This window comes from Bos taurus, chromosome 26 (genome assembly GCF_002263795.3).
Source record: "Bos taurus isolate L1 Dominette 01449 registration number 42190680 breed Hereford chromosome 26, ARS-UCD2.0, whole genome shotgun sequence".
NCBI classification, from domain to species: Eukaryota; Metazoa; Chordata; class Mammalia; order Artiodactyla; family Bovidae; genus Bos; species Bos taurus.
In genome coordinates, this window is record NC_037353.1 from 18,624,149 (window position 1) to 18,635,758 (window position 11,610).

Consider the following 11,610-nt stretch of genomic DNA (forward strand, 5'->3'; position numbering starts at 1 on the left):
TCACGTCTCCCACGTTGGCAGGCCAGTTCTTTACCACTAGCACCACCTGGGAAGCCCCGTAAGTGTTATGACAGAGACACAAAACAGAAACTGGGTTCGAAGGACTGAGAATCCCAGAGAAGCAGACCATTAACCCAGGTGGGACGTAGGGTGGAGCTGCAGAAAGCAGATGATACCCTCTGAGAAGTAAACGACTGCACAGGGTGACAGCCGGGGGTGACAAGAACGGCCCTTGGCCTCCACCCTTCAGTGGGGAAGATGCTCTCAGAAGGCCTTGTTGCTCCTCACAGCTGATTGGTAATCGCTCCGGCAGGAGAGGCAGCAGCCCTGGCTAACCCAGGCTGTGCTCCCCAGCCCTGCCTTCATGAACTCAAGAGCTAGTCTGCACACACTCAACACAGAACCACCGCCACCCCCAGAAAAAGCTGAACCCCCTGCAACTTCTAGCTCATGGCCCTCCTGTCTGCAATGCACGGTGGGGAGCCAGGACCGCCCTCTACCGTGACCTTACCTGACCAGGTTGATATGGGCTTTCTCCATGACCTTCAGCCAGGCCAGCAGGGGCTGTAAATCATTCTCGCTGGGAACGTAGTCGTACAAGGCCTAGGAGAGGGACCAGGAACAAGCAGGTGACAGCAAAGTGTTTCAGCAGCAGTCCAGTGACAACACCCCTTCCTATCACTACACGACAGCCTGCACACGGGGCCCTAGAACTCATAGCCCCCTTGGCTTTCCTTTCCCTGATCCATGAAGCCCTTCTGCTTCCGCTTCTAGGGGAGAAAAGTCTTTAGGAGCAGTTGAGAATAACTTGGTTAACACAACCCTTTGTGAACCTGACAAAGACCAGAACACTTCTCTGGAAAAATGCATGTGAACACACACACACACACATTTTTACAAACAATTTTTCTGGGGGGCTGGGGGGAGGGTTGTGCTCCCTTCCCCAAATCCACCTAGAGATCCCTGTTTGAGGTACCTGCTACCATGAGACCATGCTGAATGGTTTACTATGTTATAACTACCACAAAGTCAAGGGTCAGGGCCCCACCTGTGGACACTAATGTGGCTTTGGTGGATGGTCTCCTGGCTGTCTACCCACCTCCTATGCTGGGACAGTCCAGTCTGGCCTATCCAACCTCGCTCTGCAGACAAGTAACAGGGCTCCCCCCAGCACAGCCATGTCCCCCATTTCCCCATCCCTCCGTTAGGTCTCACTGTGATGATCTGGGCGTTGAGCTCTGCCGGCAGGGTACTTGCACGGGGCTTGGCATGGAAGAGGCTGTGAAAGGCCTGCATGGCACAGGCTGTCACCAGCTACAAAGGACGTGGAGGTTAGTGGGAAACTCACTTCGGAGGCCAAGGCAGCCCTGGGCTCCTCCACATCCCACTCCAGCTGGTGGGTTGCGGGGGGAGACCTGGGCCCCCTGAATCTCAAACATGCACCCGACGCCTAGATACTCAGACACAACTGTTGCTTTAGGAAGTCTTGGCAGCCACTGGGAAATTTTTTAATGATTTAAACGACATCAGAGAAACGTGAACAACATGTTTTTAAAATTATGGACTAAAAAAACAGGCTACAAATGGTTGGCGTACTATAATTAAAACTGTATCTTTATGTGTTTTCTTATCTAAAAAGAAAATGTCTAAAAGGATACACAGCAAGCTGCCTGTACTATTTATCTTAGAAAATGAGACTTGGCGGGAAAGAGACCTCTATTTTTTACTTTATACACTTCAGAGTTTTTTTTTCTTTCTAAGCAACGATCATGTTATTCATATATTAAATATTTTAAAATACGTTTGTGAACAAACACTGTATGAGAACATATAAAGATTAACAGAATTGTGCTAGGATAGCAGAAATGCATGGCATCGCTTTTGTGTGTCTTTAGAGTGTCATACTGATCTTACTAAATTACTAAGTGAGCAAAAAAAGAAGGTGAGAGAGAAAAATATAACCATACGCATGGGTGGGGTGGAGCTCAAGCAGGGGAGAAGTGCTACCTCACCAGTCCCACCCGATCCCACCTCCTCCCTGAGCTCATCTCCCAGCTCTGGGGGCGCTGTCTGCCCCACTCCAGGGATGAGATGCGTCCTCAGGTGTAGCCAAGAGCAGGGTCGGGGCCAGGAGACCCCAACTCCCGCTTTTGGCCTGAACAGTGAGCTTCCCGAGTGCCAGCACACAGGCCTGGGGTCTGAAGCTCTGCCCACCTCCTCCTCAGTGCACCCCCATGCACTGGGGCATGAGCTCACCACATGGTTCAAGGTCATGACCCGCAGAAGAGTCTCGCTGCAGCTCTTCACCAGGCCTTCTGGGAAGCAGGGCAGTAGGTCCTTCAGCAGGGTCAGCATGTGCAGCATGGTGGTGGCCTCCTTGGAGCCTGGCAGACAGAGGGGCAGCTGAGACTCCAGCCCACTCTCTGCAGCTGCCCCCGGCCCTGCCCCACCCACTCCACCGCGCTGCCCCACCTCCGGACTTCTCGATCTCCTGGATGCAGAATTTGGCAGTAGAAATGGCAGCAGGGTGATGGGCAGGGGCCTTTTCACCAAACATGAACTCACTGCCCTTGAGGATGGAGCACACCCCATGTTGGGCAGCCCTCCGGATCTGAGGGGCAAGAAAAGGGGACAGGGCCGGGTCAGCACTCAACCAGCAATATGGGTGGTTGTCACGACCACCAGCAATGAGCAATGATCGCATACCCATGCTGGGGGCATCCTTTGCATGGACTCCCGGGCTGATAAGTAAGAGAAACCTGGGTTTCAGGTTCTGCTCTTCTACTAACTCACCAACCAACCTTGAGCGAACCAAACTACTTAGTCTCTGAGCTTCAGTGTCTCATCTTTACAACACAGATTCCTCTGTTTATGCCATCATCCAACAATACAGAGTGGTCACCAGTTCAGCAGTGAACCAGCAACTCATCAGGGGATAGGAAGTAAAGAAATGTATGCTGGAAGATAAAAGTACTTTGCAGACAATAATACAGGGGCTGTTACTTTTTTATGCAATGATCAGGTAAGTGTCACTCCAGTGATGTGACGGTCCAGCAAAGACCTAAAGCAAGTGAGAGAACCGCCATAGGGATTCGCAGGGAAGGAGGCACAGGCCTGCCTGGGAGCAGAGTGCTCAGCATCAGGAGTGACTCAGGACTGTTATGACTGATACATTCCCCCCAATTATAAATTTCAGGAGGAAGCAACGTGACCGAGCACCACTTACTGGGCACTGGCTACAAGCCAGGACCTGGACCAGGTCTGAGGAAAACTCCCGAGTGTCGCCATGACCTTGCAGCAAAGTTGATTTTATTATCCCTATTTACAGCTTAAAAAACCAAGACTCAGAGAGATTAGGTAACTTGTCCACAGTCCCAGCACAGTGAGTCAAGTATTCAATTCAGTTCTGTGTGACTCCAAAGCCCCCTCCAGCCCCCTCTCCTTCCACTGTAACTAAATACATCACTGACCAGTGAGGCAGCAGAAACTCAAACAGGCCTGACTGTGACCATCCCTCCTGCAGGAGTGAGCAGACAGGGCTTCAGGCAGGAGCAGAAACTCCGGATAGGAGTCCAGCACTCAGGTGACCTCCCTGGGCCAACTCAGCAGCCCAGCACCAGCGGGCTTCCTGGAATGGGAGTGGCCGCCCCCCCACGCCCGGGGTCCCACAGGCTCACCTTGGGCTTGGTGTGCACGGTGAAGCTCAGCAGCCCGTGGTACACCTGCAGGGTCACAGGGAAGCTCCAGGCCTCCAGGTCCTGCTTCCGCAGAAGGGTGGCCAGACAGGAGAGGACCTGAGAGGAGAGGCAGAGACCCTCAGCTCCACCCGCTTCAGCCACGTGGGAGACAGCCCGGGTTCTCCGGGACTCCGGAAAATGCCAAAGGGCTTTCTGAGGGTCCACAGAGTGCCTACACCCCTCCCAGGCAGCGTGAAAGCTTTAGCCAAATCAGGTGGGCTCTGGAAGATAGCAGAGAGACACCCAGACCCAGACACTGACCCATCGGAGGGCAGAGGTGGAGCCACCGATGGCCTGGGCTGACATGATATCCACGAAGGCCTTGGAGGTATCGGAGAACTTCTTAATGAGCACAGGGCTGGGCACGCTGTGGGGGAGAGAACAGAGACAGTGAGAAGCCCAGAGGGGTCTCCAAGGGCTGCTGGTCTGGAGGAGAAGCTGGACAGAGTGGGGCAGCGCGGGCTCCGTCACTCAGCTGGCTCCCCTGTCGTGACACCCAGTTCAGTGCGTTTCAATGGCCCCTGAGCTCCCCGCCTCCCTCATATTCTCCACCACTACCGACCCAATGGGACCTTATAAGCTCCCCTCAGTCCTTTCCCAATGTGTCCCCTGGTTGCAGGTCCCCAGACAAGCAGGCCCAACATTCCACCTCATCCCTCCTGCCCCGCTGGCCGTCATGGCTGTCCCCGCCCAGCCACCCCAGTCACACTCTTGTCCTGTTACCATCCCAGGCTACCCGGAGCCTGAGCTGGGAGACTGCCACTGGATACTTAGCATTTTTTTGTTCTTTTTAATAATTCCTGTGTTACTCCCTCCCCTCCAGCCCCTCTCCCTTCTTCCCTCACAAGGAGCCAGGACTCACCGCTTGAGGACAAGGTTCAGCAGGTAAGCAACAGCAGCCAGAGACTCCGTGGACTCCACCGCTTCCATGGTTGTCATCTGACCAGGCCACGGGGTGGGAATGTGGGAAGCATGTCATGCTGGGCAAATGGGGTACTGGGGCCCCGTGCACCCATGGGGATGGTTAGGACCAAGAACCCTGGTGTCAGAAGCTGAAATCCCAGCTCTGTCACTGTGACTCTGGACTAGCAACTTAACTTTTCTGTGACTCAGGTTTCCTCACTTGGAAAACAGGGATAATTAAGTTGTCGTGAGGTTTAACTGAATTAATACACATCACACTTAGAACACTGCCTGATGTGTGATGAAAACCATTATATCGCTATTTAATTTACTTCATTATTCTAGAGGAGAGGTTAAAAAGCATTTTCTGCAAAGAGCAGCCAGATAATAAATATTTCAGGCTTTGCAGGCCACATGTCATCTCTGCTGCATATTCTTTGTGTGTTTTAACTATCTTATAAAAATGTAAAATCCATCCTTAGCCCTCAGGCTATACAAAAACAGGCCATGGGTCAGATGATGCCCATGGGCTATAGTTTGCCCCTTCTCCACAGTGGTGGTTTTCAGACTTTTAAACCCTTAAAAATTATTGAGGATTTCCCCAAAGAGATTCTGTTTATGAAAATTATATCTATTGATATTTATCATATGAAAAATTAAAATGGAGAATTTTTTTTTAAACATAAGAATATGCAAGCACAATTCCATGAGCTGTTAAAATGTCTTCAGACGTTACATAACTTCTGGAAAACTCTCAGGTACACTCACGGCACAGAAAAAGGTAAATGATGGTCTGGTAGTACTATGGAATAATTGTGACCTAGCCAAGCCCCCAAAGGGCGTCCCCAGTGGCTCTGAGGTAAAGAATCTGCCTGCAATGCAGGGGATGTGGGTTCAGTCCCTGGGTTGGGAAGATGCCCTGGAGAAGGCAATGGCACCCCACTCCAGTGTTCTTGCCTGGAGAATCCCATGGACAGAGGAGCCTGGCGGGCTACAGTCCATGGGGTCGCAAAAGAATCGGACATGACTAGAGACTAAACGACAGCAAGTCCCCTGAAAGGGTGTTGGTAACCCCCAGACTACACTCTAAAAACAATTTTATTAGAGAATCCCCCGGGTGTAAGCCAGTTTTATCAACTAGGAAAGAAATAAAAGAGAGGACTGGATTTTGTTTTATGAGAATCATATAGGAAATCCCACCAGCCTTACCAAGCCATTTGAGAGTAACTGAAGCCCTTTCACCTGTTCCAGGTTGTCTTTCTCTATCCCTGCATGCAGGGGTCCCTGTCTTCTCTCTACAGCCTGAAGAACCTGCTCCCCCAAATGCCCACCAGCAAGTTGCACTCACTCACCAGCGCAGCAAAATACTCCGTCTCAGTCTCCTTCCCACCCTGGGAGCGAATCACCTCTGTGACAGCAGCCAAGACAGCACAGATCTGCACATAAGGGAGAAGCCATCTGTGACATCTATTTCCAATCAAATCCCACCCCAGGGTAGCCTTTTCTTCTTCCTCCATCACGAATTAATCTCCTGACAAAGCCCAGAGCAGACAAGTTCCCCTCGCACTGAGCCAGGGGAACACATCACAGGGCCCAGCAAACTGGAAGACATTTGCCCCAAAACCCACCTCTAGTGCTCTACCCATTACAGAAATACCTGCACAAATGTGCAAACATTTGTGCACAAGTGTGTTCACTGCAGCAACCAATTGGAACAATAAAGCAGCCATCAACAGGGGATTAATAATGTAGTATCATATAATAATGACAGATTCGAATATTATGTAACTACTGAAAAGAATGATGACCAATTATACAGATGAATTTAGAAATGCTGATCAGTGGGGGAAAAGTTGCAAAATAGTGTATATACAATATAATGCTGTTTTCAGTAACCTAGACAAAGTCTGGGTAAAAAAGTCTAGAATAGTATTAATAATTTGATAAGAGGCTGTTGAGAACTTGAGATCTGGCTAGTATGACTGAGAAACTGCATCTTTAAACATCTTAATTATTTATATTTAAAAACAAATACTTTAGCAAATACTTACGGGGAAACAGATTTAGAACTACTTGGGTATAAGAATCTACTTTTGCAATTGTAAGTTTCATGAACTTTAAATACTAATCAAGTACTGCCAATGAAAAGTTAGCATCCAAATGGAGATGTCAGACTAGATTCTGAAAACTCAGTACAGTAAGTATAATGTAAAAATACAGCACTTTTAAAAATATTGATTATAAGTTGAAATGACAATATTTGAAGTATACCAGGTTACAAGAGAGATACATAATTAAGGTTACTTTCACCTGCATCTTTTTTTTTTTTACTTTTATTTAACACAGCTGCTAGAAAACTTAAAATCCTGTGTGTGGCTCACATTACATTTCTGTTGGACAGCACTGTTCTAGAAAAGTACAGTGACTTGTCAACAGTAACCACCATAAAGAAGGCAAGCTGGGAGGCCAACTTCCATATTTTATTCTACTCATCTCACTTTGTTATCATTTATAGTTTTGACACTTCTCATTTAAACAATGAAAAAATATAAATATATATAATTTAAAATTATAAACAAAAAAGGTAACATTTAGGTCCTATTAGATAAAACATTTTCTAACCACTGTTATTCAGCGTTAATTTATTTAACAAATGTTTTCTGAAAACATTCTATATAAAAAGGCCTGTGTTAGGTATAGTTGAAGAGAAAAACCGTTTGCAAAATATTTTTTGGACATTTGGAAATTGTCTGGAAAATACACTGAGGGACTTTACACTTAAGATGAGAAGATACTCTTAGAAAAAGCAGAGTGGAACCTGCCCTAGGAGATTCAATAGGTCAGGGACACAGAGAGTAGGAAGGGTGACACATCACCCAGAGATTCCACCTGTTGTCAGCAGACAGCAGTCAGTTGTGCCCCCCTCCCCAGCTAGCCTCAGGCTGTCCTGAGCTCCCCCCTACCTCCTTGTGGGCAGCCGAGTTGGACTCCCAGAAGCGCTGCACTTTGCTGAAGGTGACGTTTGTGCAGTCAGACAGGCCGCTCAGGAAGGTGCCAGAAGACTTCTCGGTGAAAGCCGGCGTCACCTCTTCTTCTTCTTCCATGGCCGTCTCAGGGGCTTCGCTTTTGCCCAGGCGCAGGGACCCTGACTGCAGCTCATTATGCAACTTCACCGCATCAACTGTCAAGTCGCTCTTTCCTGAGAACCACCGATAAACAGTAAGGCCCCCACTTCTACTCGAAACTCCTTGGCCAAGAAAACAAGAACCACCCCTAGGAAACAAAACCGACAGAGTCTGGGCTCCTAATCTGAGAAGCTAAATTCTGAACGCAGTCCGCCTCAGCAGCCCACGGTACTTATCAGACCCAGAAAGGGAACCCTCCAGCTAATGGTTTCGCTTGTGTGAGTCGGCTGGGGGCTGCAGTGAGGGGCCTGGGAAAGAGAAGAGGGTGACAGCGCTCTGTGAAGAGCCAAGATTACAGACGCAGACACTCGTGGTACCCGAGCCAAGTTATCTCCCTCCTGTGAACTCAATTTCCGTATCTGTTAAATGGGGAGGGTGGGCCCTTACAGCAGGTTCGAGATTGGACATTTTAACAGCGAAGCGTCTGGTGCCTGGGCCCCAGAGCGGCTTAGATCCATCGAGACTCAGGCCGACCCAGAACCCCGCCGCCCGGCTGTGCCGTGATCGCGACCCTGCTACCTGAAGGCCGGCTGAAGAAGCGGCTGCGGGCGGCCTGGCGGTGGCGGCAGATGACCGGGTTGCTGTCGCTGCTGTGGCCTTTCTTCCAGCGTTTCAACTTGGCCGAGACCCCGGAGGGCAACTTCCCCGAGCGACCCATGCCTAGTAGGCAGGGAGAGAGGTTAAAGGATTGGGTTCGGGGAACTAAAATACACGCAGGACCCACGTGGGTTCGCAGCCGCTCCACTTCCTCTTCCTCTGACGTAACTTCCTTATTCGCGTCCGTTTCCATGGCAAAAGAATCAACATCCGGTTTCACGTAGTCTCCAGGCTCCACACTCGGTTGAAGGAGAGGCTGGAGGGAGACCCCATTCCTAGGAAGGAAGCTCTGGCTAGGGATGTTACCCCACGGCTACTGCTTCTTGGCCACAAGAGTGAACCTTATTAGACTGGAATTCCTTTACAGGTTAAAACACAAACGTACATTTATATTATTTTTTAAAATCTAATTTCAGGGAATTCCCTGGTGGTCCAGTGACTAAGACTGCACTCCCTATACAGGGGGCCTGAGTTCGATCCCTGGTCAGGGAACTAGATCCCACGTGCCGCAACTAAGACCCTATGCAGCCAAATAAGTAAAAATAATTTTTTAAAAAAATCTAATTTCAAAAGGTAAGCATAGAAACCAGGTGGCGCCAGTGGTAAAGAATCTGCCTGCCAGTGCAGAAGACACAGCAGACAAGGGTTCAATCCCTGGGTTAGGAAAATCCCCTGGAGAAGGAAATGGCAACCCACTCCAGCATTCTTCCTCGGGGAATCCCATGGACAGAGGAGCCTGGCGGACTGCAGTCCAGGGGGTTGCATGCAAAGAGTCTGTCACGACTGAGCGCGCGCACACACACACACACACACACACAGGGTCCTGTATAGCACAAGGAACTATATCCATCTCCTGAGATAAGCCACAGTAGAAACATGGAAAAGAATATATATATATAAAACAGAATGCGTATGTGTGTATAACTGAGTCACTGCTGTACAGCGGAGATTTGCACAGCTTTGTAAATCAACTGTACTTCGATTGAGGGAAAAAAAGAAAGAGTTAAAACCTGGCCAGACCTGAATGAAAACCAGTTCAAGCTGGAAAAAGAGAAAAGCAGCCAGTGATGCTCCAAACCGCTCAGCTATTTTCATTTATTACTGGGGCTATGCACTTGCTAAACGACTCTTGCCTCATTGTTACTGTTACTATTCAGTTGCTAAGTCTTGTCTGACTCTTTTTGACCCCATGAACTGCAACACCCCAGGCTTCCCTGTTCTTCACTATCTTTCGGAGTTTGCTCCGACTCATGGCCATTGAATCAGTGATGCCATCCAACCATCTCATCCTCTTATCTCATCATAGCACTCAATTCCCACTTACTTAATCTCGTCTTCTCCTAATTTCATTTCAGAAAATGAAAGTGAAGTTGCTCAGTCATGTCCGACTCTTTGTGACCCCATGGATTGCAGCCTACCAGGCTTCTCCGTCCATGGGATTTTACCAGCAGGGTACTGGAGTGGGTTACCATTGCCTTCTCCAGGGGATCTTCCCAACCCAGAAATTGAACCCAGGTCTCCCATATTGCAGGCAGATGCTTTACCCTCTGAGCCACCAGAGAAGTCCAAAATGGCATGCGCCGCCTGGGAAAAAAAACCCGGGTCGCAAGAATGGGAATCTTGCGTGATACCACTACACCAGCTCCTGCAATCCAGAACTGATTGGATTCCATTGCAATCCACTCCCCTGAGCCCCTCCCCAAAATCCTTTAGCCAGAACCCAAAGTTTGCAAAAGAGCTTCCCTCCCCTCTCTTGCAAAGCAGCATTCCAAGATTCCTCCAGAATTCCCTTCCTCAGTTCAAATCAATAAATCTGATTTTGTCAGACTAAAGCTTGATCTAGGGTTTTAGGCTGATTAGGCTTTAAATATTCATTTTTTAAACTTTTGTTTTTTGGCTTCCACTAAAGTTAGACCCTTCAATGAGTCAATCTTAATGTACCAGAACTTGACAACCACTTTGCATCCTGCTTCCTTCACTTAATACAATGTGAATTTCCGCCATGTGTTACAAACTAACTGTGTCCTCTGCCCCCATTCAAATGTTAAAAATCCTAATTCCCATAGCTCATGGTATTAGGAGATGGGGCTTTTGGGTGGTGTTTTACTCCTAAGGATGGACCCTCATGAAAGGAACTGGCAGAGCTTCCCAACCTTTTCCCACCATGTTTCCACAAAGCGAGAAGGGCCCTCACCAACCACACTGCCCCTCCCCCACCCTCCAAAGTTTAAACCAGACGTAACTAATCTACAGTATTAGAAGTCAGGATAGCAGTGTTCACCGTGGCAGTAGCTGAGAGTGGGCACAAAGAGAATAGTAACATTCTAATTATTTCTGAGTAAGGAGTTTACATGGATATTATCACTGTGTGCTAACTCACTGAACTATATACTTACAATTTGTGCACTTTTCTGTGTATATATTACACTTCATTGTTTGACTAAAAATCAGAAGTCATCTTTGCACACAGGGCAGAGAGAGCATGAAGACTGTTGACATGACAAAGCACCATTGCAGTTAAGGCGGTGAAGGTAGCTGAGCGCTGACTCCAGGCCCTGAGCCTCCAGCTGCAGGAATCACCACCAACTGGCACAGAGGCTGAGTTTTAGGTCTGAGAAAAAGGAACTAGTGGCCTGAGGAGTAAAAGGGAACCAAACTTGGAAATTACTATAAGCAAGCCAGTGCTCATGACCAGCGGAGAAGGAAATGGCACCCCACTCCAGTACTCTTGCCTGGAAAATCCCATGGATGGAGGAGCCTGGTAGGCTGCAGTCCCCGGGGTCACGAAGAGTCGGACAGGACTGAGCGACTTCACTTTCACTTTTCACTTTCTTGCATTGGAGAAGGAAATGGCAACCCATTCCAGTGTTCTTGCCTGGAGCACCCCAGGGATGGGGGAGCCTGATGGTCTGCCATCTATGGGGTTGCACAGAGTCAGACAAGACTGAAGCGACTTAGCAGCAGCAGCAGCAGCAGCAGCTCATGACCAGAAGTCATGATGTAGGGACAGTCACTTGAGAAAAGACAGAGAAAGTGTTGGGCTCAAGTCTGGACTTACTTTCTGCATCACACAGAGCAAGAATTTAACCTCTTTGAGTCTGCATTTCATAAGGTGGTAAAAATAATATTGAACCCACTGGTCTACTCTGAAGATTGTGTTAAAATGATTACAACACGGTTTAAGTGTT

At 48.6% G+C, this 11,610-nt stretch overlaps 1 protein-coding gene across 3 annotated transcripts in view; it reads right to left on the reverse strand.

The window, feature by feature from the left end:
• The window catches only part of RRP12 (ribosomal RNA processing 12 homolog), a 28,884-nt gene extending 20,309 nt beyond the window's left edge, over positions 1 to 8,575 (reverse strand). For 2 of the 3 annotated variants that reach the window (XM_005225555.5, XM_059881873.1), the window contains exons 1-10: positions 8,345 to 8,575; positions 7,604 to 7,839; positions 5,993 to 6,076; positions 4,600 to 4,676; positions 3,999 to 4,104; positions 3,678 to 3,794; positions 2,473 to 2,611; positions 2,257 to 2,384; positions 1,216 to 1,314; positions 512 to 603 (exon numbers count right to left, since the gene is read on the reverse strand). In XM_005225555.5, the coding sequence (XP_005225612.1) occupies positions 512 to 603; positions 1,216 to 1,314; positions 2,257 to 2,384; positions 2,473 to 2,611; positions 3,678 to 3,794; positions 3,999 to 4,104; positions 4,600 to 4,676; positions 5,993 to 6,076; positions 7,604 to 7,839; positions 8,345 to 8,483 (1,217 nt within the window). In that variant the 5' untranslated portion in view covers positions 8,484 to 8,575. The remainder of the gene's footprint in view (positions 1 to 511; positions 604 to 1,215; positions 1,315 to 2,256; positions 2,385 to 2,472; positions 2,612 to 3,677; positions 3,795 to 3,998; positions 4,105 to 4,599; positions 4,677 to 5,992; positions 6,077 to 7,603; positions 7,840 to 8,344) is intronic. The other variant, NM_001191473.1, reaches the window with a different exon arrangement.
• Between the last annotated feature and the right edge of the window lie 3,035 nt (positions 8,576 to 11,610).